Source organism: Pseudophryne corroboree, chromosome 3, assembly GCF_028390025.1.
Source record: "Pseudophryne corroboree isolate aPseCor3 chromosome 3, aPseCor3.hap2, whole genome shotgun sequence".
Lineage (NCBI taxonomy): Eukaryota > Metazoa > Chordata > Amphibia > Anura > Myobatrachidae > Pseudophryne > Pseudophryne corroboree.
In genome coordinates this window covers 753,821,727-753,845,659 of record NC_086446.1, presented here as the reverse complement: position 1 = coordinate 753,845,659, position 23,933 = coordinate 753,821,727, and the positions used below count along the sequence as shown (strand labels likewise).

The window sequence follows — 23,933 nt, the reverse complement described above, 5'->3', positions numbered from 1 at the left end:
TAACAACAGATTCACTGCTACGTGGGACTAAGGGGAGAGAAGCAAACCTACCTGCTTGCAGCTAGCTTGTGCTTCTTGGGTTACTGGACACCATTAGCTCCAGAGGGTTCGAACACAGGCACCTGTCCTCGATCGTCCGTTCCCGGAGCCGCGCCGCCGTCCCCCTCGCAGAGCCAGAAGAACAGAAGCTTGAAGACGACGAAATTGGCGGCAGAAGACTCCTGTCTTCATTTAAGGTAGCGCACAGCACCGCAGCTGTGCGCCATTGCTCCCAGCACACTTACACACTCCGGTCACTGTAGGGTGCAGGGCGCTGGGGGGGGGCGCCCTGGGCAGCAATTGAAGTACCTTTTGGCAATAAAAGTACATATATACAGTCTGGCATTGTATATATGTAAAAACCCCCGCCATTTTTTTTACACAGAAAGCGGGACTGAAGCCCGCCACTGAGGGGGCGGGGCCTTCTTCCTCAGCACACCAGCGCCGTTTTCTCTTCACAGCTCCGCTGGAAGCAGCTCCCCAGGCTCTCCCCTGCAGTATCCAGGTACAAGAAGGGTAAAAAAGAGAGGGGGGGCACATAAATTTAGGCGCAAATAAAACATATAAGGCAGCTATTAGGTAATCACTTATTATAAGTGAAAATCCCTGTGTTATATAGTGCTGTGGTGTGTGCTGGCATACTCTCTCTGTCTCCCCAAAGGACTTTGTGGGGTCCTGTCCTCAGTCTGAGCATTCCCTGTGTGTGTGCGCGGTGTGTCGGTACGGCTGTATCGACATGTTTGATGAGGAGGGTTACGTGGAGGCGGAGCAAGGGCAGATAAGTGTGGTGCCGCCCCCGTCGGGGCCGACACCTGATTGGATGGATATGTGGTAGGTCTTAAACGTCAATGTAAGCTCCTTACATAAAAGGTTTGATGACGCTGCAGCCTTGGGACAGCCGGGGTCTCAGTCCGCGCCTGCCCCGGCGACTCAGAAACCGTCAGGGGCTCATAAACGCCCTCCATCTCAGATGGTTGACACAGATGTCGACACGGAGTCCAACTCGAGTGTCGACGATGATGTCTACATTTACAGTCTAAAATGACCAAGGCCATCCGATACATGATTATTGCAATGAAAGATGTATTACACATTTCTGAGATTAACCCTGTTAATACCAAGAGGGTTTATATGTTTGGGGAGAAAAAGCAGCCAGTGACTTTTCCCCCATCTGATGAATTAAATGAATTGTGTGAAGAAGCGTGGAGTTCCCCTGATAAGAAATTAGTGATTTCTAAGAGGTTACTGATGGCGTACCCTTTCCCGCCAACGGACAGGTTACGTTGGGAAACATCCCCTAGGGTGGACAAAGCGCTGACACGCTTATCTAAAAAGGTGGCCCTGCCATCTCAGGATACGGCCGCCCTAAAGGAGCCTGCGGATAGAAAGCAGGAAGCTATCCTGAAGTCAGTGTATACACACTCTGGTACTCTACTGAGACCTGCTATTGCTTCAGCCTGGATGTGTAGTGCTGTAGCAGCATGGGCAGATACTCTGTCAGACGACATAGATTCCCTCGACAGGGATACTGTTTTGCTAACCCTGGGCCATATAAAAGACGTCGTCTTATATAGGCGGGATGCTCAGAGGGACATTTGCCTACTGGGCTCTAGAATTAATGCTATGTCCATTTCTGCCAGGAGGGTCTTATGGACTCTGCAATGGACAGGAGATGCTGATTCTAAAAAACACATGGAGGTTTTGCCTTATAAGGGTGAGGAATTGCTTGGGGACGGTCTATCGGACCTCGTGTCCACAGCGACAGCTGGAAAGTCGACTTTCTTGCCTCAGGTTTCCTCACAGCCTAAGAAAGCACCGTATTATCAAATGCAGTCCTTTCGTTCTCAGAAAGGCAAGAGGGTCAGGGGCGCATCCTTTCTTGCCAGAGGCAGGGGTAGAGGTAAGAAGCTGCACCATGCAGCCAGTTCCCAGGAACAAAAGTCCTTCCCTTGCTTCCACTAAGTCCTCCGCATGACGTTGGGGCTCCACAGGCGGAGCCAGGTGCGGTGGGGGCGCGTCTCCGAAACTTCAGCAACCAGTGGGTTCGCTCACAGGTGGATCTCTGGGCTGTACAAATTGTATCTCAGGAATACAAGCTGGAATTCGAAGCGACCCCCCCCCCCCGGCCTTGCCAGCTTCCCCCATGGAAAGGGAGGTAGTACTGGCGGCAATTCACAAGCTGTACCTCCAGCAAGTGATTATCAGGGTCCCCCTCCTTCAACAGGGAAGGGGTTACTATTCCACAATGTTTGTGGTACCGAAACCGGACGGTTCGGTGAGACCCATTCTGAATTTAAAATCCTTGAACACTTATATAAAGAAATTCAAGTTCAAAATGGAATTGCTCAGAGCGGTTATTGCAAGCCTGGAAGAGGGGGATTTTATGGTGTCGCTGGACATCAAGGATGCTTACTTGCATGTCCCCATTTACCCACTTCACCAGGAGTACCTCAGGTTTGTGGTACAGGACTGTCATTACCAGTTCCAGACGTTGCCGTTTGGCCTGTCCACGGCACCGAGGATATTTACCAAGGTAATGGCCGAAATTATGATACTCCTTCGGAAGAAGGGAGTTATAGTTATCCCGTACTTGGACGATCTCCTCATAAAGGCGAGGTCCAGAGAGCAGTTGTTGATCAGCGTAGCACTCTCTCAGGAAGTGTTGCAACAGCACGGCTGGATTCTGAATGTTCCAAAATCGCAGCTGATTCCTACGACGCGTCTGCTTTTCCTGGGCATGATTCTGGACACAGAACAGAAGAAGGTGTTTCTTCCGGTGGAGAAGGCCCAGGAATTAGCATCTCTGGTCAGGGACCTCCTGAAACCAAAACAGGTATCGGTGCATCACTGCACGTGAGTCCTGGGAAAGATGGTGGCTTCATACGAAGCCATTCCCTTCGGCAGGTTCCATGCAAGGATCTTTCAGTGGGATCTGTTGGACAAGTGGTCCGGATCGCATCTTCAGATGCATTGGCTGATCACCCTGTCCCCAAGGGCCAGGGTGTCTCTTCTGTGGTGGCTGCAGAGTGCTCACCTTCTCGAGGGCCGCAGGTTCGGCATACAGGACTGGGTCCTGGTGACCACAGATGCAAGCCTCCGAGGAAGGGGGGCAGTCACTCAGGGAAGAAACTTCCAAGGGCTGTGGTCAAGTCTGGAGACTTCTCTACACATAAATATACTGGAACTAAGGGCCATTTACAACGCCCTGAGTCAAGCAGAGCCCCTGCTTCGAAACCGGCCAGTGCTGATTCAGTCAGACAACATCACGGCGGTCGCCCATGTAAACCGCCAGGGCGGCACAAGAAGCAGGATGGCAATGGCGGAAGCCACAAAGATTCTTCGGTGGGCGGAGAATCACGTGCAAGCACTGTCAGCAGTGTTCATTCCGGGAGTGGACAACTGGGAAGCAGACTTCCTCAGCAGACACGACCTCCACCCGGGAGAGTGGGGACTTCTTCAAGAAGTCTTCACACAGATTGCAAAGCGATGGGAACTGCCACAGGTGGACATGATGGCGTGCCGCCTCAACAAAAAGCTAAAAAGATATTGTGCCAGGTCAAGGGACCCTCAGGCGATAGCTGTGGACGCCCTAGTGACACCGTGGGTGTACCAGTCGGTATATGTGTTTCCTCCTCTTCCTCTCATACCCAAGGTACTGAGAATAGTAAGAAAGAGAGGAATAAGAACAATACTCATTGTTCCGGATTGGCCAAGAAGGACTTGGTACCCGGAACTGCAAGAAATGCGCACAGAGGACCCATGGCCTCTGCCTCTCAGACAGGACCTGCTGCAACAAGGGCCCTGTCTGTTCCAAGACTTACCGTGGCTGCGTTTGACGGCATGGCGGTTGAACGCCAGATCCTAGCGGAAAAAGGCATTCCGGATGAAGTTATTCCTACGCTGATAAAGGCTAGGAAGGACGTGACAGCAAAGCATTATCACCGTATATGGCGAAAATATGTTGCTTGGTGTGAGGCCAGGACGGCCCCTACAGAGAAATTCCAGCTGGGTCGATTCCTGCACTTCCTACAGTCAGGGGTGACTATGGGCCTAAAATTGGGGTCCATAAAGGTCCAGATTTCGGCCCTATCCATTTTCTTTCAAAAAGAACTGGCTTCACTGCCTGAGGTTCAGACGTTTGTTAAGGGAGTGCTGCATATTCAGCCCCCTTTTGTGCCACCAGTGGCACCCTGGGATCTTAACGTTGTGTTGGATTTCCTGAAATCCCACTGGTTTGAGCCACTTAAGACCGTGGAACAAAAGTATATCACGTGGAAAGTGGTCATGCTGTTGGCCTTAGCATGGGCTAGGCGTGTGTCGGAATTGGCGGCTTTGTCATGTAAAAGCTCATATCTGATCTTCCATATGGACATGGCAGAATTGAGGACTCGTCCCCAATTTCTCCCAAAGGTGGTATCGTTTCATTTGAACCAACCTATTGTGGTGCCTGCGGCTACTCGGGACTTGGAGGACTCCAAGTTGCTGGACGTAGTCAGGGCTTTGAAAATATATGTTTCCAGAACGGCTGGAGTCAGGAAGACTGAGTCACTGTTTATCCTGTATGCATCCAACAAGCTGGGTGCTCCTGCTTCAAAGCAAACTATTGCTCGCTGGATCTGTAGCACAATTCAGCTGGCTTATTCTGCGGCTGGATTACCGCATCCAAAATCAGTAAAAGCCCATTCCACAAGGAAGGTGGGCTCTTCTTGGGCGGCTGCCCGAGGGGTCTCTGCTTTACAGCTTTGCCGAGCGGCTACTTGGTCGGGTTCAAACACCTTTGCAAAGTTCTACAAGTTTGATACCCTGGCTGAGGAGGACCTTGTGTTTGCTCATTCGGTGCTGCAGAGTCATCCGCACTCTCCCGCCCGTTTGGGAGCTTTGGTATAATCCCCATGGTCCTTATGGAGTTCCCAGCGTTCACTAGGACGTCAGAAAATAAGAATTTACTCACCGGTAATTCTATTTCTCGTAGTCCGTAGTGGATGCTGGGCGCCCGTCCCAAGTGCGGACTTTCTGCAATACGTGTATAAAGTTATTGCTTAAATAAGGGTTATTGTTATGAGCCATCCGTTGAGTGAGGCTCAGTTGTTCATACTGTTAACTGGGTAAGGTTATCACAAGTTGTACGGTGTGATTGGTGTGGCTGGTATGAGTCTTACCCTGGATTCCAAAAATCCTTTCCTTGTAATGTCAGCTCTTCCGGGCACAGTTTCCCTAACTGAGGTCTGGAGGAGGGGCATAGAGGGAGGAGCCAGTGCACACCAGATAGTACCTAATCTTTTCTTTAGAGTGCCCAGTCTCCTGCGGAGCCCGTCTATTACATTTTCATGGCATTCTTACTAGATTTTTGCAGTCGGGACCGATTATGCTAATTCCAGCATTGACTTGTTACTAATTGAACATTTATTTACTTTATATTATTAGTTTGTTACTGAGGATCAACATAATTTTTGTTATCCTAATTTCAGTATATATTGGATTGTTACCTTACTTGACGACTATACATCCTTTTATTCCATGATGCTAATAAAAGTAATATTTTATACTTAGATTTTTCCGTATTTGATTCATGTAATATCTACATTATCATTTAAAAGTAAAGAGTGCGCCCACAAAAGTCTCTTTTTTTTCTCTTCACTGTTTTTGGATGGTAATCTTTACAAATAGCAGGGAACAGATAATGGTGGTCATTCCGAGTTGATCGCTCGCTAGCAGTTTTTAGCAGCCGTGCAAACGCTAGGCCGCCGCCCACTGGAAGTGTATTTTAGCTTAGCAGAAGTGCGAACGAAAGGACCGCAGCGGTTACAAAGTTTGTTTTGTGCAGTTTTAGAGTAGCTCCAAACCTACTCAGCGCTTGCAATCACTTCAGACTGTTCAGTTCCTGTTTTGACGTCACAAACATGCCCTGCGTTCGCCCAGCCACGCCTGCGTTTTTCCAAACACTCCCTGAAAACGGTCAGTTGACACCCAGAAACGCCCACTTCATGTCAATCACTCTGCGGCCAGCAGTGCGACTGAAAAGCATCGCTAGACTTTGTGTGAAACTATCGTTTGTTGTAATAGTATGTCGCGCGTGCACATTGCGCTGTTTTTCTCTTACGTCCTAGAGGATGCTGGGGACTCAGTAAGGACCATGGGGTATAGACGGCCTCCGCAGGAGACATGGGCACCTATAAAGAACTTTTAGTATGGGTGTGCACTGGCTCCTCCCTCTATGCCCCTCCTCCAGACCTCAGTTAGATCTTGTGCCTAGAGGAGATAGGGTGCATTACAGGGAGCTCTCCTGAGTTTTCTGTGTAAAAGAATTTTGTTAGGTTTTTTATTTTCAGGGAGCACTGCTGGCAACAGACTCCCTGCATCGTGGGACTGAGAAGAGAGAAGAGGACCTACTTAAATGATAGGATCTGCTTCTTAGGCTACTGGACACCATTAGCTCCAGAGGGAGTCGGAACACAGGTCTCACCCTGGGGTTCGTCCCGGAGCCGCGCCGCCGGAAGATAGAAGCCGGGTGAGTATGAGAAGAAAAGAAGACTTCAAGGCGGCAGAAGACTTCAGATCTTCGTGAGGTAAGCGCGCAGCGGTAACGCTGCGCGCCATTGCTCCCACACAAAACACACAGGCGCAGGGGGGGCGCCCTGGGCAGCAATAAACCTCGTTTTTGGCACAAATATATATATTAGGCTGCGGAGGCAGCAAATAGACGATCCCCCGCCATTTTTATGAAATTGAAGCGGGACCGAAGCCCGCCGCTGGGGGCGGAGCTTGATCCCACAGCACTAACCAGCGCCATTTTCTCCACAGAAGCTGTAGAGAACGCTGGCTCCCCGGACTCTCCCCTGCTGAACACATCAGAGGGCTGAAAAAGAGGGGGGCACATTTCAAGTGCAGTGAGTGGGAATAGCATTGTGTATGTATGTGTGTGTATATATATGTGTGTATGTGTGTGTATGTATGTATATAATATAATAAATAATCTGGGTTTTCCAGTGTCAGTTTGGCGCTGGGTGTGTGCTGGCATACTCTCTCTGTCTCTCCAAAGGGCCTGGTTGGGGAATTGTCCCCGTATAGTTATATCCCTGTGTGTGGGGGGGGTCGGTAACGTGCGTGTCGGCATGTCTGAAGCGGAAGGCTTATCAAAGGAGGAGGTGGAGGAGATGAGTGGTGTGTCCCCGTCGGTAGTGCCGACTCAGGAATGGATGGATATGTGGCATATGTTGAATGCAAGTGTAGCATCATTGCATAAGAGGCTAGACCAAGCAGAATCCAGGGAGACATCACGGGGTCAATCCACGGACTGGACCGACTCTCACAGGGGCCGTCAGGGTCTCAAAAGCGTCCCTTGTCACAAATTGTGGACACAGATACCGACACGGACTCTGATTCCAGTGTAGACTATGATGATGCTAGATTGCACCCTAGGGTGGCAAAAACTATTCAGTATATGATTATTGCAATAAAAGATGTTCCCGACACGAGGGTGTGCATGTATACGGAAAAGAAACCTGTGGTAAACTTTCCTCCATCTCGTGAACTAAATGAGTTATTTGAAAAAGCTTGGGAATCTCCAGATAAGAGACTGCATATTCCCAAAAGGGTTCTTATGGCGTACCCTTTCCCTACACAGGACAGGGCACGTTGGGAATTCTCTCCCAAAGAGACATTGGATTGTTGGGTTCCAGAGCCAATGCCATGGCTATTTCGGCGAGACAATCCTTATGGACACGCCAATGGACGGGTGATGCGGATTCAAAAAAGCATATGGAGGTTTTACCCTATAAGGGTGATGTGGTGTTTGGGGATGGGCTCGCGGACCTGGTTTCCACAGCTACCGCAGGTAAATCTACCTTTTTACCTTTTGTTCCCCAACAGCAAAAGAAAACTCAACAGTATCAGATGCAGTCCTTTCGGTCGCAAAAGCTCAGACGAGGTCGGAGCTCCTACTTCCTTGCCAGAGGTAAGGGTAGAGGGAAAAGAACACTGGCCGCGGCGGGTTCCCAAGAACAGAAGTCCTCCCCGGCTTCTACAAAATCCACCGCATGACGCTGGGGCTCCCCTGCGGGAGGCTCCCCTGCGGGAGTCCGCACCGGTGGGGGCACGCCTTCGACTCTTCAGCCAGGTCTGGGTTTGGTCAGACGTAGATCCTTGGGCAATGGAGATAGTTTCCCAAGGCTACAAGCTGGAATTCGAAGAGGTGCCCCCATGCTGATTTTTCAAGTCGACCATACCAGCTTCTACCCCAGAGCGGGAAGTAGTGTTAGCGGCAATTCAAACGCTGTGTCAACAGCAAGTGATTATCGGGGTTCCCCTGAGCCAACAGGGAAAAGGGTACTATTCGACACTCTTTGTGGTCCCGAAGCCGGACGGTTCGGTCAGGCCCATTTTAAATCTAAAATCCCTAAATCTGTACTTGAAACGTTTCAAATTCAAGATGGAATCACTCCGAGCTGTAATAGCTAGCCTGGAAGGGGGGGATTTTATGGTGTCACTGAACATAAAGGATGCTTACCTTCATGTCCTCATATATCCCGCTCATCAGGAGTACCTGAGATTCGCGGTACAGGATTGTCATTTCCAGTTTCAGACATTGCCGTTTGGGCTTTCAACGGCCCCGAGGATTTTCACCAAGATAATGGCGGAAATGATGGTGATCCTGCGCAGGCAAGGAGTCGCAATTATCCCATACTTGGACGATCTCCTGATAAAGGCGAGATCAAAAGATCAATTACTGAAGAACGTGTCACTCTCTCTGAGAGTGCTCCAGCAACACTGTTGGATTCTCAATCTGCCAAAGTCACAGTTGGTTCCAACAACTCTATCGTTCCTAGGCATGATACTAGACATGGAACGAAAGAAGGTTTTTCTCCCGTTGGAAAAAGTCCAGGACCTCCAGAACATGGTCAGAGACCTGTTAAAGCCAAAAAGAGTCAGTTCATCAATGCACTCGAGTTATGGGGAAAATGGTGGCAGCCTACGAGGCCATTCCCTTCGGCAGGTTCCATGCGGGGACGTTTCAATGGGACCTTCTGGACAAGTGGTCCGGGTCCCATCTACAAATACATCAGAAAATAACACTGTCCCCCAGGGCCAGGGTGTCTCTCCTATGGTGGCTGCGAAGTACTCACCTTCTAGAGGGTCGCAGGTTCGGCATACAGGACTGGGTTCTGGTAACCACGGACGCGAGCCTCCGAGGATGGGGAGCAGTCACCCAAGGAAGTAACTTTCAAGGACTATGGTCAAGCCAGGAGTACTGTCTGCACATCAACGTGCTGGAATTAAGGGCCATATACAACGGCCTTTGACAAGCGGAGGGTCTTCTTCGCAACCTACCGGTTCTGATTCAGACAATGTCACAGCCGTGGCTCATGTGAACCGCCAAGGCGGGACAAGGAGCAGAGTCGCGATGGCGGAAGCCACCAGGATTCTTCGCTGGGCGGAAAATCACGTAAGCGTTGTGTCAGCTGTCTTCATTCCGGAAGTGGACAACTGGGAAGCAGACTTCCTCAGCAGACACGATCTCCATCCAGGAGAGTGGGGACTTCATCAAGAAGTCTTTGCAGAGATAACTGGTCTCTGGGGAGTTCCTCAAATAGACATGATGGCGTCACGCCTCAACAAGAAGCTTCGGAGGTACTGTGCCAGGTGCCGGGACCCTCAGGCAATAGCAGTAGACGCTCTGGTAACGCCATGAGTGTTCCAGTCGGTCTATGTGTTTCCTCCTCTGCCTCTCATCACAAAGGTGTTGAGGATCATAAGACGGAAAAGAGTACTGACAATACTCATTGTTCCAGACTGGCCTCGAAGGGCCTGGTACTCAGATCTTCAGGAGATGCTCACAGAAGATCCTTAGCCTCTTCCGCTACGGGAGGACCTGTTGCAGCAGGGGCCCTGCATGTTCTAAGACTTACCGCGGTTACGTTTGACGGCATGGCGGTTGAACGCCAGATCCTAGCTGAGAAGGGTATTCCGGAGGAGGTCATACCTACTCTAATAAAGGCTAGGAAGGAGGTGACGACGAAACATTATCACCGTATCTGGAGGAAGTATGTATCTTGGTGTGAAGCCAAGAATGCTCCTACGGAAGATTTCCACCTGGGCCTTTTTCTCCACTTTCTACAGACAGGAGTGGATATATGGGCCTGAAGTTAGGCTCTGTTAAGGTACAGATTTCGGCCATATCGATATTCTTTCAGAAGGAATTGGCTTCTCTTCCAGAAGTCCAGACGTTTTTGAAGGGAGTGCTACACATCCAGCCTCCTTTTGTGGCCCCAGTGGCACCATGGGACCTTAACGTGGTGTTACAGTTCCTTAGGTCGCACTGGTTTGAACCCCTTAAAACGGTTGAGTTGAAATTTCTCACCTGGAAGGTGGTCATGTTATTGGCCTTAGCTTCGGCAAGGCGGGTGTCTGAATTGGCGGCATTGTCTCACAAGAGCCCCTACTTGATTTTTCATGTGGATAGAGCAGAATTGAGGACTCGTCCTCAATTTTTACCTAAGGTGGTGTCTTCATTTCATATGAACCAACCTATCGTGGTGCCTGTGGCTACAAGTGACTTGGAGGATTCGATGTCCCTGGATGTAGTCAGGGCCTTAAAGATTTATGTAGCCAGGACGGCTAGAATTAGGAAAACAGAGGCTCTGTTTGTCCTGTATGCAGCCAGCAAGATGGGCGCGCCTGCTTCAAAGCAGACTATTGCTCGCTGGATCTGTAAAACGATTCAGCAGGCTTATGTTACGGCTGGATTGCCGTTACCACATTCCGTTAAGGCCCATTCCACTAGGAAGGTGGGCTCTTCTTGGGCAGCTGCCCGAGGCGTCTCGGCATTACAGCTTTGCCGAGCGGCGACTTGGTCGGGTTCAAACACTTTTTTGATAAATTCTACAAGTTTGATACCCTGGCTGAGGAGGATCTAGCATTTGCTCAGTCGGTGCTACAGAGTCATCCGCACTCTCCCGCCTGATTGGGAGCTTTGGTATAAACCCCATGGTCCTTACGGAGTCCCCAGCATCCTCTAGGACGGAAGAGAAAATAAGATTTTAAACCTACCGGTAAATCTTTTTCTCCTAGTCCGTAGAGGATGCTGGGCGCCCGTCCCAGTGCGGAAAATCTGCAAGACTTGTATATAGTTATTGCTTACATAAGGGTTATATTACAGTTGGAATCGGTCTTGGACCGATGCTGTTGTTTGTTCATACTGTTAACTGGTTTTGGGTATTCCAGGTTATATGGTATGATTGGTGTGGGCTGGTATGAATCTTGCCCTTAGATTAACAAAATCCTTTCCTCGTATTGTCCATCTCCTCTGTGCACAGTTCTCTAACTGAGGCCTGGAGGAGAGGCATAGAGGGAGGAGCCAGTGCACACCCATACTAAAAGTTCTTTATAGGTGCCCATGTCTCCTGCGGAGCCCGTCTATACCCCATGGTCCTTACGGAGTCCCCAGCATCCTCTACGGACTAGGAGAAAAAGATTTACCGGTAGGTTTAAAATCTTATTTTTCCCCTCATTGCTGCACAGCGAAAAACTCTGAATGACCACCAATATCTGAGTACTTGTCCAATTTATTTTTAACTAATGACTGATATGTTGGTAAAGACAAATCTTTATTTTATGATGTATAGTTCAACTTCTTACATTCTTTCACTTGGTAGATTGAACCTTCTCTGACCCAGTACAGGAACCATTAGCAATTTAGAAATAAATCTGGATTGTCAGGGGGTTGGTCTTTACAACCCTTATGATGAGGAGGAGGATGTGCACCTTCCCCCGTTACGTGTGTGTGCGACGGAACAGACCTTGGCTGATTATTGTATAGATTGTGAGCATCTCAGTATATTTTGACTCTAGGAGCATCAGGCTTGCTTAAACTTGGTGTGGTTGTATGGCTCTGACTGGATAAAAATATTAATGTATAAAGTTTCAAAAGCGATCATGATGGTACGTTATGATGATAAATGACCTGACATTTCATATTTTTGCTAGAACAGCGGGCAGATATAGGACTTAATAACTGCAAAAGGGGTGTTGGTCGACAGTGAGTAGGTCGATGCGGCCACGAGGTTGACATGAGTTGTTTAAAAAAAATATTTGGTGTAGATTTCTTCATAAAGTGACCGGGAACCCCAATTAATGTACCGTGTTCCCTTGCATGGCTTGCTTATTATTCCCAATCATAGTCCACGTGGATAGTAAAGTAAAAGGTTTAAAAAATATATTTTTTTAAAACTCGTGTCGACCTGCTAACCACGTCGATAAATAGTGGTCGACCTAATGACTGTTGACCTAAGTGAGGTCAACCTAGAGACTGGATTACCTGCAAAAGATAGTAACACAGTGCGCATCCGCTCCAGTGGGGGAAACGCACTTGTCTGACTTTGTTTTGGGTCTTCAAAATAATGTTAACGTAGCGGATAGGATGGACTCGTACTGCTCTTCCTTATACTCGTTACTTGGTTGTATTTATATATTGTAGTTATTTGGTTTTGCTATGCTTATTTGTTTTGTTTTTTACCTCTTACAAATCCAGTTGAGGTCAGTGAGCTTGGTCACCTGGAAAAGTTTTGGAATAGTCATGGATTCGTAATTTATTTAACAGTTTCTTATATAGTGCAGCAAATTCCGTTGCGCTTTACAATTCTAAACAATGATATAACAAAACGGGTAATAACAAACAGTCATAGGGGTAGGAAGGCCGTTTTCAATATATAGGGAAATAGGCATGGATACACAAGGTTAGGTGCTATCTGTTGCCTAGTTGTTCACCAGATTGCAAAGGTTCTTGGGCTGTATGATATGGTCACACAGCAATGATGAACCGGGGTCGAGAGGAAGGATGAGAAGACGTGAGGATGTGTGGACTGTGCAGAGTGGATCCAATTTGATAGGAAGGTTTATGAAAGTTTTGTGGGTGGTTCTGGAATGTGATATACTTGCCTGAAGAGTTGAGTTTTCAGGGAACGCTTGAAGGTTTGGAGACTAGAGGAGTCTTATTGTACATGGTAGGGCATTCCACAGAGTGGGTGCAGTCGATGAAAGTCCTGCAATCGTGCGTGGGAGCGAGTAATGAGTGTAGATGAGAGATGCAGATCTGATGAAGAGCGAAGAGGTCGGGTTGGGAGATATTTTGAGATAAGCGAAGTGATGTACGTGGGTGTAGTGGTTAATGGCTTTATATGCGAGTAAAAATATTTTATGTTGAATACGGTAGAATATAAGTAACCGATGGAGAGACTGAGAGTGGATCTGCAGACGAACGTCTAGCGAGGAAGATTAGCCTCACAGCTGCATTCAGAATGGATTGTAGTGGTGAGAGTCTCGTTTTGGGAAGACCAGCTAGGAAACTATTGCAATAATCAATGCGGGAGATAATGAGAGCATGGATTAGAGTTTTAGCAGCGTCTTGAAGGTATGGTCGTATTTGGGATATGTTTTTAGGTGCATGTAACATGATTTTGAGACAGATTGAATGTGGGGAACAAAGGACAGATCAGAGTCGAGGTTGACACCCAGGCAGCGAGCTTGTGGGGTAGGGTAGATTATCACTGTTGAAAACTTGACAGATATCAGGTTGGTACCTACTATTGGCTGGTGGGAATATCTTTAACTCTGTCTTTGAAATATTACGTTTGAGGTGGCGAGATGTCATCCAAGATGAAATGGCAGATAGGCATTCAGTGACACGGCCCAGTACAGATGGGGACAAATCAGGGGAGGATAGGTAGATAGGAGTATCATCTGCGTACAGATGATACTGAAATCCAAAAGAGCTGATTAGTTTACCAAGAGATGAGGTATAGATAGAGAAAAGCAGAGGACCCAAGACTGAGCCTTGCGGTACTCCAACTGAAAGAGGTAACGAAGCGGAGGTAGATTCAGAGAAGCGAACACTGAAGGAGCGATTAGATAAGTAGGATAGGAACCAAGAAAGGGCTGTGTCTTTAAGACCTATGGATTGTAGTGTTTGTATGAGAAGAGTGGTCAACAGTGTCAAAGGCAGCAGATAGAACTAGAAGAATAAGTAGTGAGTAATGGCCTTTAGACTTCATAGTGACCAAATCATTAACCACTTTAGTCAGTGACCAAATCATTACCACTTTAGTCAGTATTGTCTCTGTGGAGTGTTGGGAACGGAAGCCTGACTGAAGTGGGTCCAATAAATTGTGTGAGTTAAAGTGTGTGAGTTGAGTATAGGCAAGTCTCTCAAGTAGCTTAGAGAGACAATGTAGCTGAGAGATAGGGCGGTAGTTTGAGAGTTTGGGTCAGAATTTTTTTTTTTTTTTTCAAAATGGGATTAATCACTGCATGCTTGAAGAGTGAAGGAATAATACCAGTAGAGAGAGAGATTACAGATGTAGGGATGAGCACCAGAGGCACAGCTTTACTTATTTCTGAGGGTAAAGGATCAAGAGGAGAGGTAGTAGAGAAGCAGGATGAGAAGAGTGATGATACTTCATCTTCATTTGTGGGATCAAATGAAGAGAGTGCCAGAGGGTTCTGGTAAATAACTGAGCAGGTCACTGGCTGCCGAAGAGCATACCATTTCATCTCGGATCTTATCAATCTTCTCCTTGAAGTAGGAAGCAAGATCTGTTGCCTTGATAGTGACTGGTGGGGTAGGTGTGGGAGGATTCAGAAGTGATTTTAAATGTATTAAAGAGTTGTTTGGGGTTAGAGGCTTGAGCAGAGATAAGAGTTTGTAATAGGGTGTTCTTGCTGATATTTCTGATCAGTATGCTAAGGTTCCTTCATCTTCATATAATGGTTACTGAATGTGTATGTATTGTAAAGCTCTATATAACGGTTTTTGTATCTGCTTGAGTGGACTTGATCCTGAGCTGAAACAATTAAATATTGCTGATGTAATACAGGGTTGTTAGCAAATTGTTAGCTTCTGAGCAGTTTCCTAGCAGATACTGCATTCACATGCTGCAGTGGGGCTTCCAGCAGCTGTCCCTGATTAAATTGTCAGCTAACGATCAGAAATGCTTTTACATCATCCATTGGACTAGCTTGTCCCGCCTACGGTACAGGTCCACTGAAGCATAAATCCTTCAAGAAAGAGTTCATGAATGGGTGGGATTGTTGTCTACGTTTGTATGCTAGGTGTTTGTCTAGGGGTGCTGCTTTGAGCCTTTTATTTCTTTAACATCGTATTGTAGAATGTGTATAATTAACTCCAAGGAGGGTTTTGTGAAGTGTTGGACTCCTGTACAGGTGATAGTGATCACTGAACTGGACTACAGTAGAAGATAGTCTGTCTTGGGTGGTAGAGACTGATGGAAACTGGTTGTAAATGGGAAGCTTTCATCTTTTGTACTGCAGTGCTTGTCTTTATTTCTTTCTAAATCCATTCCCCAGATACAGACCTAGAAATCGTCATAGATCACGGTCATCCTCCAGGTCCAGTTATAGTGAAAGTAGTTCATCTAGATCTTCCTCGCATTCACGATCACGTTCTTCATCGTCCAGCCGATCCAGGTCATCTGATTGTAAGAGGTACCGCAGCAGGAGGCAAGTGTCTTTTTTGTGTTTGTGTGTATATATAGTGTTTCTTTGTATTAAATTTCCTAAAATCTTAGTTTCGTCGTCTTTGCTTTTGCATGTGCTTAGGTCTGAGCCATCCTATTTCTGAGTGCTGAACTGGTTGTGTGGGAGGTTTTGCAGCCACCCCAGTGGATCAGTATTGATTCTTTCCAGAGCTTGATGCATTTTGTGAACAAGACTTATACGCACATACAAAAGTAAAGCTGCTTATACCTTGGGGCAAATGTTGTTCCCGTTGCTGTTCCTTGGATGTGTAAGAAGTATTTGTCCTGGAATATGAAATGACTATTTGCTAGTATGAATTTCTGGTTCCTGTCCATCTCCGGATCACCTTCTCATACTCTTACCTATTGCTATAGTGCCTTTTATATGATCCTTCTGTTAATGTAATCACATAGGTGGTGCATCTATCCTTTCTTATGTTTGTGTCTCCATGTTAAGTATATGGGCTGTGTCCAGATGAAGTTGTATTTGATCTTGGTCATTTATGGTTGGAGAAATTTGTTGTTCATCTTGCTGAATATTTGTGCAGTTTAATTCAGTTAAGTCTTTCCTCTTTCAAAAGCTTGTGATGGTAGTTTGTGTATAGACAAGTCCGTTTATTGCCCTAGACTCCTATGGCTGCAATTTATTACATTTACTTGTATAGTGCTGACATGCTCTGCACTTTACAACTGGGAATCAAACAGTAATAAATAAAAAAAAAAGGCTGTGTTATAACAAAGAGGCAGGAGTGCCCTGCTTGTAAGCTTACACTCTATAGGGACATACTGCAAATCCTAATCCTTTTTCATGCCTGTTCTGTTACGAGGATGTAAATGAAATGCTGCTTTGGCTTGGCAGGTTCCAATCCCGGGACCGTTATGACAGGCAGAAGAATTCTCATAAAGAGCGAGCTATAGTAAGTATCCCCAGCACATTCCCGAGTGTTTCTGTAAAGTGTGCTGGGGTAACGACTTCAGTTGGTGAGCACGGATCTGTATCCGGTTTCTTAGTTCTGTACTTACCCTAACATGCTGGACCCTGTAGCTTCTCCATTCTGTTCCTCATGTTCCTTTGCCCGTTATTCTCATTTTCATCAGGGGACGAAGAGTGGTGACACACAGGCTCCATAGCACTGCACTTGTCCATCTAGAGCAGTGTTCAAAAGTACTAGCTCGCTGATGTGTTGCACGTCTTCAGTGCTCCGTCACTCCCATGTAATGCACAGGTTGCACGTCTTCAGTGCTCCGTCACTCCCATGTAACGCACAGGTTGCACGTCTTCAGTGCTCCGTCACCTTTATGTAACGAGTTGCATGTCTTTAATGCTCCGTCACTCCCATGTAACACACGGGTTGCACGTCTTCAGTGCTCCGTCACTCACATGTAACACGCAGGAGCATTCCACCGCTCTCGCCATATGCAATATTGAGATGTTCTGTAAGTGAGCTGGACATATGCTGCTGTCATAGGCAACGCTATAAGAAACTGAGCTGTCTTTGGTGCTGATCTCAGCTGGCCATAGACTGCACAGTTGCGTAGGAGACACGAAAGAGGAGTAAAGGAGTAACAAGACGAAAATCTGAATTCCTCCATACACTGCACCATATGTGGCCTTATCTCCTTTCACAGCATGAAGTTGGCTGAACGACAGTGTGGTACATTGGAAAAGGTTTGGTAACCAAAAGACCCAGACAGCTGTTTGGCTGATTATCGTGGTATATGGCCAGCTTAGCCCGGCACACCCATATTTATAAAGTCTTTCAGCTTGGTGTTGCTCGTCTGTGACTGTAGTTGGTGTATAGGTGATTGTAATGTGTTTACTACAACAATCCGTATATATGGGGGTATTCGGTTAATGCAGTTTGTTTTTTTTCCGCCCGATTGTAGGTCGAACTCACATTCGACCTATTCACAGCGCATTCTGCTTTTTCGACTTGTCGAAAAATCCGCCTGGGCGAAAACCACGTGGATTGGAAAATTCGCTGCCAATCCACGTGTGTTGTCGAATTCGCGGGCGTTATCGACAGTGTTTTTGGTCCGTTTTCGCCCTTGTCGATTCAACAAAAAAAAAAATTCAAAAAGGCATGGCGAAAACGGAGCAAAAACCTGTCAATTGTTCGCTACTGAATACCAGACCGTTGAATTGGTGCCGGTTTTCCGACTGTCTGAAAACTCTGCACTAATTGAATACCCCATAGAGAGTTTATCAGAATTATAACATTACCTCCCACTTCCTGTTTCCCTAATTAGCTACCATCCGGTCATTATTTTGCTAAATGCTCTGCAGTCCTTTAGCCTCCAGATTGTAATGAATGTCTTTGCCCTTTGCAGAAGGAGAGGAGAGTTGTGTACATCGGTAAGATCAGCAGCCGGATGACCAGGTCAAAGCTGAGCGAGCGATTTTCTGCATTCGGGAATATAGAAGACTGCACCATTCACTTAAGAGAGAAGGGGTAAGGATTACTTTTATATAGGTAGTGAAGCGGGGTTCCACAGACCTTGTGGGTCTCCCATCTCTGCATCTCCTGCTTTGTGCAATAGTTTAATAGTTCTTGTAACTGTTTATTTTATGTGGCCATAGCGTTGCAAATAAAGGTTCCTTCATTAAAATAACAGGTCAGATTTCCAGCGTTCCGCATGTCTGTTATATTTTGTGAGGAGCCACAAGCGGTCTGCAGCGCCGGCTATTAACACAAATAGTCTGTGACTGTCTAGCTGCATGCAGATTAGCTGATTACTGCCAGCATTATACAGCTCTTACATGGTCCTGAGCCAGTCTCCCTCAATTTGAGGAAATTGAATGACATTTTAAATATTATGTGACGAGGCAGCACTCTGGATTCCTAGAACCTCTCCGGAGGTAAATACGCAGAAACAAATGGGGAAACTGTGATATGGTTATCCGCCACCTCCCTGAAATCATTTTAGTGACTGAGGATGAAAATTGCATCATTTAGCATGCAGATATTTCTATGTTACTCACTCACTGCGCATAAAAACACTTTTACATAGTGATTTAATGGTTTTTACGTGGCTGCCCGGTGGGAAGCTTGGAATGGCGCATTCTGCTCTTACGGGTTCAGCACTAATGTAATATCGCATGTGCTCTATTTGTTTCTAGTAAAGGTGACCTGGCCTGCCATCATGCATTAGATGCAAAGCAAATATAGCATCAATCCTCAAGTTCTGCATTTACACTCTATGGACGCATTTACCAGGATGTCCATGTTCAGATTGCCTGACTCGTGCTAGATCAGCCTGTGCCTCACGTTGGGTCACTTGCCTGTACAGTGATGAGCTGTCCTGTGCTCAGGGAATGTAAATCCCCCATGTGTAATATTGTGCTTCTGTCTGCAGGGATAACTACGGCTTTGTGACGTACAGCTGCACCGAGGAAGCCTTTGCTGCTATAGAGAGTGGCCACAAGCTGCGCCTTCCCGGTGAGCTGGCCTTTGACCTCTGCTTTGGGGGAAGGAGACAGTTCTGTAAAAGTAATTATGCGGATCTGGGTAAGTCTCATAGCGTGTTACATATTAATCAGTGTGTTTCTTACAATGTGCGGTATGAGAGCCCTCATTTTGTACAACACAGGGTGCATTCAGGGTACTGGCTAAATGCATCGCTGAGGCATGAGGTAGTTTGTCCATCAGTGGTGTCACAAGTTCCTGATGGGAAAACGGTGGTTTTGCTCCTGTAATGTTTCTGCACTGCAGCAGAGAGGTGTAAGACTGCTTACATTCCCTGGTCCTGGAGCTGCGTCTGCTGCACTGTGAAGATATTTAGCTTGTAGCTGCACTTAATATGCTATATCAGCATAGAAGAATAGAGCCATGCCTCTGAGGTGTTAGATGTTAAGAAAGAAGCTATAGCCTTAAGAGTGAACTAGGAGAAAGAGTAGGTGGGTGGGGGAGAGGGGCTGAGCAGACGGGTAAGGGGAGGACTTGATAGGCTTCCATGAAGACATGAAGAGGTGAGTCTTAAGCGGTGGATGCAGGAGGAGTGTCTGATGGGGGAGGGTTTATGTTCTGGAGCTCTGGGATAACATCAGTTTAGTGCGATTTCTTATCTTGAGTCACCGAACACCCTATGAGAAATTAACTGCTTGTAGGTGAAATGCGTGTTGGTCTTGAGCCATGCAGGCAAGTCCGCTTGCTGGTAGACGGTAAGACTAGCATTATGTCCATGGATTGGTCAAGGATTACTTTATGTGCTCTATCCTTGGGATTTATGGACATTCTATTATAGCATTGGGTGGGTTAGCATCGTTTATAAACAGAGAGGGCCTGAAGCACCCGAGATGGGGCAACACCTATAAATAGAAGGATGTCACGGTTAGACATTTTTCCTCTTCTTTCCATCTACTGTATCCTGTACTGTAGTTTTGTGATGTATTCTTCCTATAAGCATTATACCAGCTCGCATATGGTTATTTTAATCCACAGGAATTTGCCAATGGTTTAGCGTCATTGGGCTGTTACGTAGACCCTAGCTTGCATCAGATATTTGAGTGAACAGTCCAAGCTATGTGGCGCGAAGCAGCCAACTGTGCCATACAACACCACACATCATCCCCCTATTTACTTACAATGATGTTATAATATCTAAATATGGTCATGGATCATTGCCATGTTTATGCATTATTTTCCTAATTGTCCTGATTATAAAAAAAAAAAAAAGTAATTGGTCTTTATTTTGAATGTGACTTCGCTCTAGTACTTTGCATGTCTGTGTCTCAGTTTTTACATCTGAATTCCTTTCAGATTCGAACCGCGATGACTTTGACCCAGTGCCCGTTAGGAGGAAGCTTGAAACGCTAGACTTTGAAACATTACTGAGAGAGGCGCAGAGAAGTCACCGGAGGTAACGCTACACCCGAGCTTCGGATCAAAATTTGCTTGAAATTATGTATATCCAAATGAATTTACCTCAAAACGCTGGCAAAGTTCCAGTAAATACAACCAGGAGTCTCCCAGTAATGGGGAATAATTGCTGAATTATTATTTTTTTAACAAACCAGGATAAGCCAAAAAAACCAAAAGGTTTAAAGACATTTAGAATTTTATTTTTTTAAATGACTCTCTTTCTAACCTATATAACTGCTCATAATGTACATTCTAGAATCCGCTGCACAGATCTGAGGAGAAAAATCACTGCAGGCCCAAATAAAGTATATTGGAAAAAAAACTGCTTCCTCTTTTTTCTTTGTTAGAAATTACATTGTTGCATTTTATTTTTACTTTGGTTTGTACTTTAGTGAACTGTGGTCAGTTGGGCTGATTGGTTCCATTTGATCTGTATTTAATAATCTTGTCAGAGTTCTAAATGATTTTTTTTGTCTAAAGCGCTGTCCTGATTCAGTGGCTTCCTCTGTCACCTTCATGGAGAAACGCCTATTTAAGTAGTGTCGAAGGTACCAAAAGGTTAAAACAAAAATAAAGGGTGAACTAGATGGACCAAGTGGTTCTCATCCTCCGTGTAAGTATTTGTGTTTTTTTATTTTTGTTATGCTACATCATGCTTCCAATGCAATGTACTGGGTAAATGAAAAGGGACAAGTAGAACCTGGTGAAAGGTTCTCTTTAATGTATATTGGGGGTCATTCCGAGTTGATCGCTCGCTGCCATTTTTCGCAGCGAACAGGTTACTACTGCGCATGCACCGCAATGCGCAGACGCGTCGTACGAGTACAAAGTAAATCGTTGCTGGGAGATGGATTTAACAAAGAATTCATTCGTACAGCCGTTCGCAAGGAGATTGACAGGAAGAAGGCCTTTTTCTGGGAGTGTTTGGAGAAATGCAGGCGTGTCCAAGCATTTGCAGGGCTGGTGTCTGACGTCAATTCCGGGACCTAAAAGACTGAAGTGATCGCAAGGGCTGAGTAAGTCCAGAGCTACTCAGAAACTGCAAAAAACATTTTTGTCCCGCTCGGCTGCACACGCGTTCGCACACTTGCAAAGCAAAAAATACACTCCCCCCGTGGGTGGCGACTAGGCGTTTGCAGGGCTGCTAAAAGTAGCGAGCGATCAATTTGGAATGACCCCAATTATGCGGAAAGACCTGCTCATGCAGAGCTAAAATAGCCCATGTGAGGGCGCTGTTCTTTGTATGGAAGTATTTTCTGATTGGTAAGTTTGACAAGCAATTACCTCATGTAGGGAGTGCTGCTCAACAAAGACATTAACATCAATCTCTACAAATAGTCCTCTTGTCGGGAATAAATGCTTACTAGGAAATGGCCGTTACGTCATAATAGGCATGGTTGCAGAAATGTACCTATAGCAGTGAACTGTAAAAAAAAAAAAAAATGCAAAATATGAGAATTCCAAAGCAATTACAACTTGGAAAGTAAAAACAGTGTGTTCAAATTTAATACAAGACGAACTTAACAGGAACAGTATCAGTGGTAAATATAACAAAATGATAACGAAGAAGCAAATGTGAATTACAGTATGTAGGGAAAACAAGTAGAGCTCCAAAAATGCATTTTATGGTTCTTAAAAGGAATATACAGAGGGGCTGACACACCAGAAGTATTTGAGTTGCCACAATTGTGATCTTAAGGATCACAGGGGGTGGAAATCATTCAGCGTACAAAGAGAGTAGGTGTTCGAGTACCTTGGCTCTTTTTTTTTTCCTCATGTATTTTGCATTCTAGCGATCTTTGTGCAGTTTTTATTATTCATAGTTCTCCTAGCACCATTACATTTTCATCTGTTTAGTGGGGTTTTCAAAAGAGAAAGTGGCCAAGTGTTTTTTTTTTTTTTTCAAACATTACTTTTTATTGAAAATTTTTCACAAATAAATGGGGTACAAAAATAAGAGGGGGAAAAAACAGTAAGGGAGCCAGGTACACCTATATACAACAGGTTGACTTTTTAAGTAAAATATATTGTGTAATGAAGGGTATTACAAATCCTAATGAGAATTTAGCTCAGAACTATATATGGTTGAGTGACCCATTTGTTCTCTATAAAGATTCCAGCCATACCACTTCATGAGAATAGAGGATAGAGAAGAGGAGTATTGAGCACGAGCCGTTTAAAACACATAGGGGGGAATTCAAGTGTTTGAAAAGTCGGTTGGGTGTCTGTTTTTTCCTGTCTATTAGATATGTGTTTATGTATCTTATTCTGAATAGCTATCAAATAGGGGATTGCCTCTGTTTTCTAGAGCTGAGCAATCGCAGCCTTGGTAGCAATCAAGATATGTCCCATAACATATTTATCCCCAGCAGACAGCTGACCCAAATAAATGTGGAATAGAGCTGTATTGGGGTCTGCAGGAATATACACTCCAAAGATCTGACCCATCATTTGAAACACCTCTCTCCAAAGTGATTGTAGCTGCGGGCAAGCTCAGAAAATGATATATATCGCCTATCCCTCCACATTTCCTCCAACAAAATCGTGACGTAGATGGCCAGATTTTATGTTGTCTCTCCGTGGTAAAATATGCTCTTTGTATCAATTTGAAATTCATTTCTAAGTGGTTAATACATTTGGAAAGTTTGAAACAAGTACCAAAGATCGAATCCCACTCGCCATCAGTAAAAGATCTAACTCGGTCTCCCCCTATACTTTGGAGCCTGTTACTTATCCAATTATCCAGTACTAAGTTCGGAATTCGTAACATCAAGGCTTGCAATTATAGAAAAGGGGACAGTAGGGTTGCCTCTTCACAAGTAGAAATCCGTTTATGCCACACATCTACGGTGTTCTTTAGTGATTTACAAGAACCCACCCATTTACTGGTGAGGGAAGGCGGCATCCACAACAAGTCGTGGAGAATTACAGGGTAACAACTACTGCTCTCCAGAGAAACCCATGGCTTTGGGGAATCTAGATCGAACTAATCTCTAATCTGGTTCAGCACACAAGAAAAGTGGTATTTCTCTAGCATCCACTAGGGGACACTGATTACACTGAGGATAGATGGGCTAGCTATCAGGAGCTGGCACTTTAACTAATTGAAGAGACTCCTCCCCCACAAGCCGCAGTTTTTTCTAATGTGCCGAAGAAGCCGGTCATCTTTTTTAGTGCTCCTGCACTACGGATAACAAACGAAGAGAGACTCTGGGGAGGCCCTTCACCACCTCTGCAAAGGTGGGGTTTGGGTCCTTGGGCAGTCTGCCAGCTGGAAGATGCGTCAGGACAGGACTGTCAGCACTTACTGAAAAGTGCTTGCCAGCCTCCCGCTCACAGGTAAGAGCATGGCTGCCCCCCCCCCCCCCCCCTCTCCAGCGCTGGGCGCAGAATGGCTGGGGGAGACTGCACTGAGCCGCAGGAAGCGGCATACAAGCACCGCGACTATAAGCCGCGGTGAGACAGCGGGTCCCCGAAGCGCTTCCCCTTAGACGGGGCAGTGGAG

At 46.0% G+C, this 23,933-nt stretch overlaps 1 protein-coding gene across 2 annotated transcripts in view; it reads left to right on the top strand.

Moving 5' to 3' along the window:
• PPRC1 (PPARG related coactivator 1) overlaps positions 1-20,761 on the top strand; it is a 79,126-nt gene extending 58,365 nt beyond the window's left edge. For both annotated transcript variants that reach the window (XM_063962360.1, XM_063962359.1), the window contains 5 exons: positions 15,397-15,549; positions 16,426-16,483; positions 17,898-18,019; positions 18,924-19,075; positions 20,327-20,761. In XM_063962360.1, coding sequence (XP_063818430.1) covers positions 15,397-15,549; positions 16,426-16,483; positions 17,898-18,019; positions 18,924-19,075; positions 20,327-20,430 — 589 coding nt within the window. In that variant the 3' untranslated portion in view covers positions 20,431-20,761. The remainder of the gene's footprint in view (positions 1-15,396; positions 15,550-16,425; positions 16,484-17,897; positions 18,020-18,923; positions 19,076-20,326) is intronic.
• Positions 20,762-23,933: the final 3,172 nt, after the last annotated feature.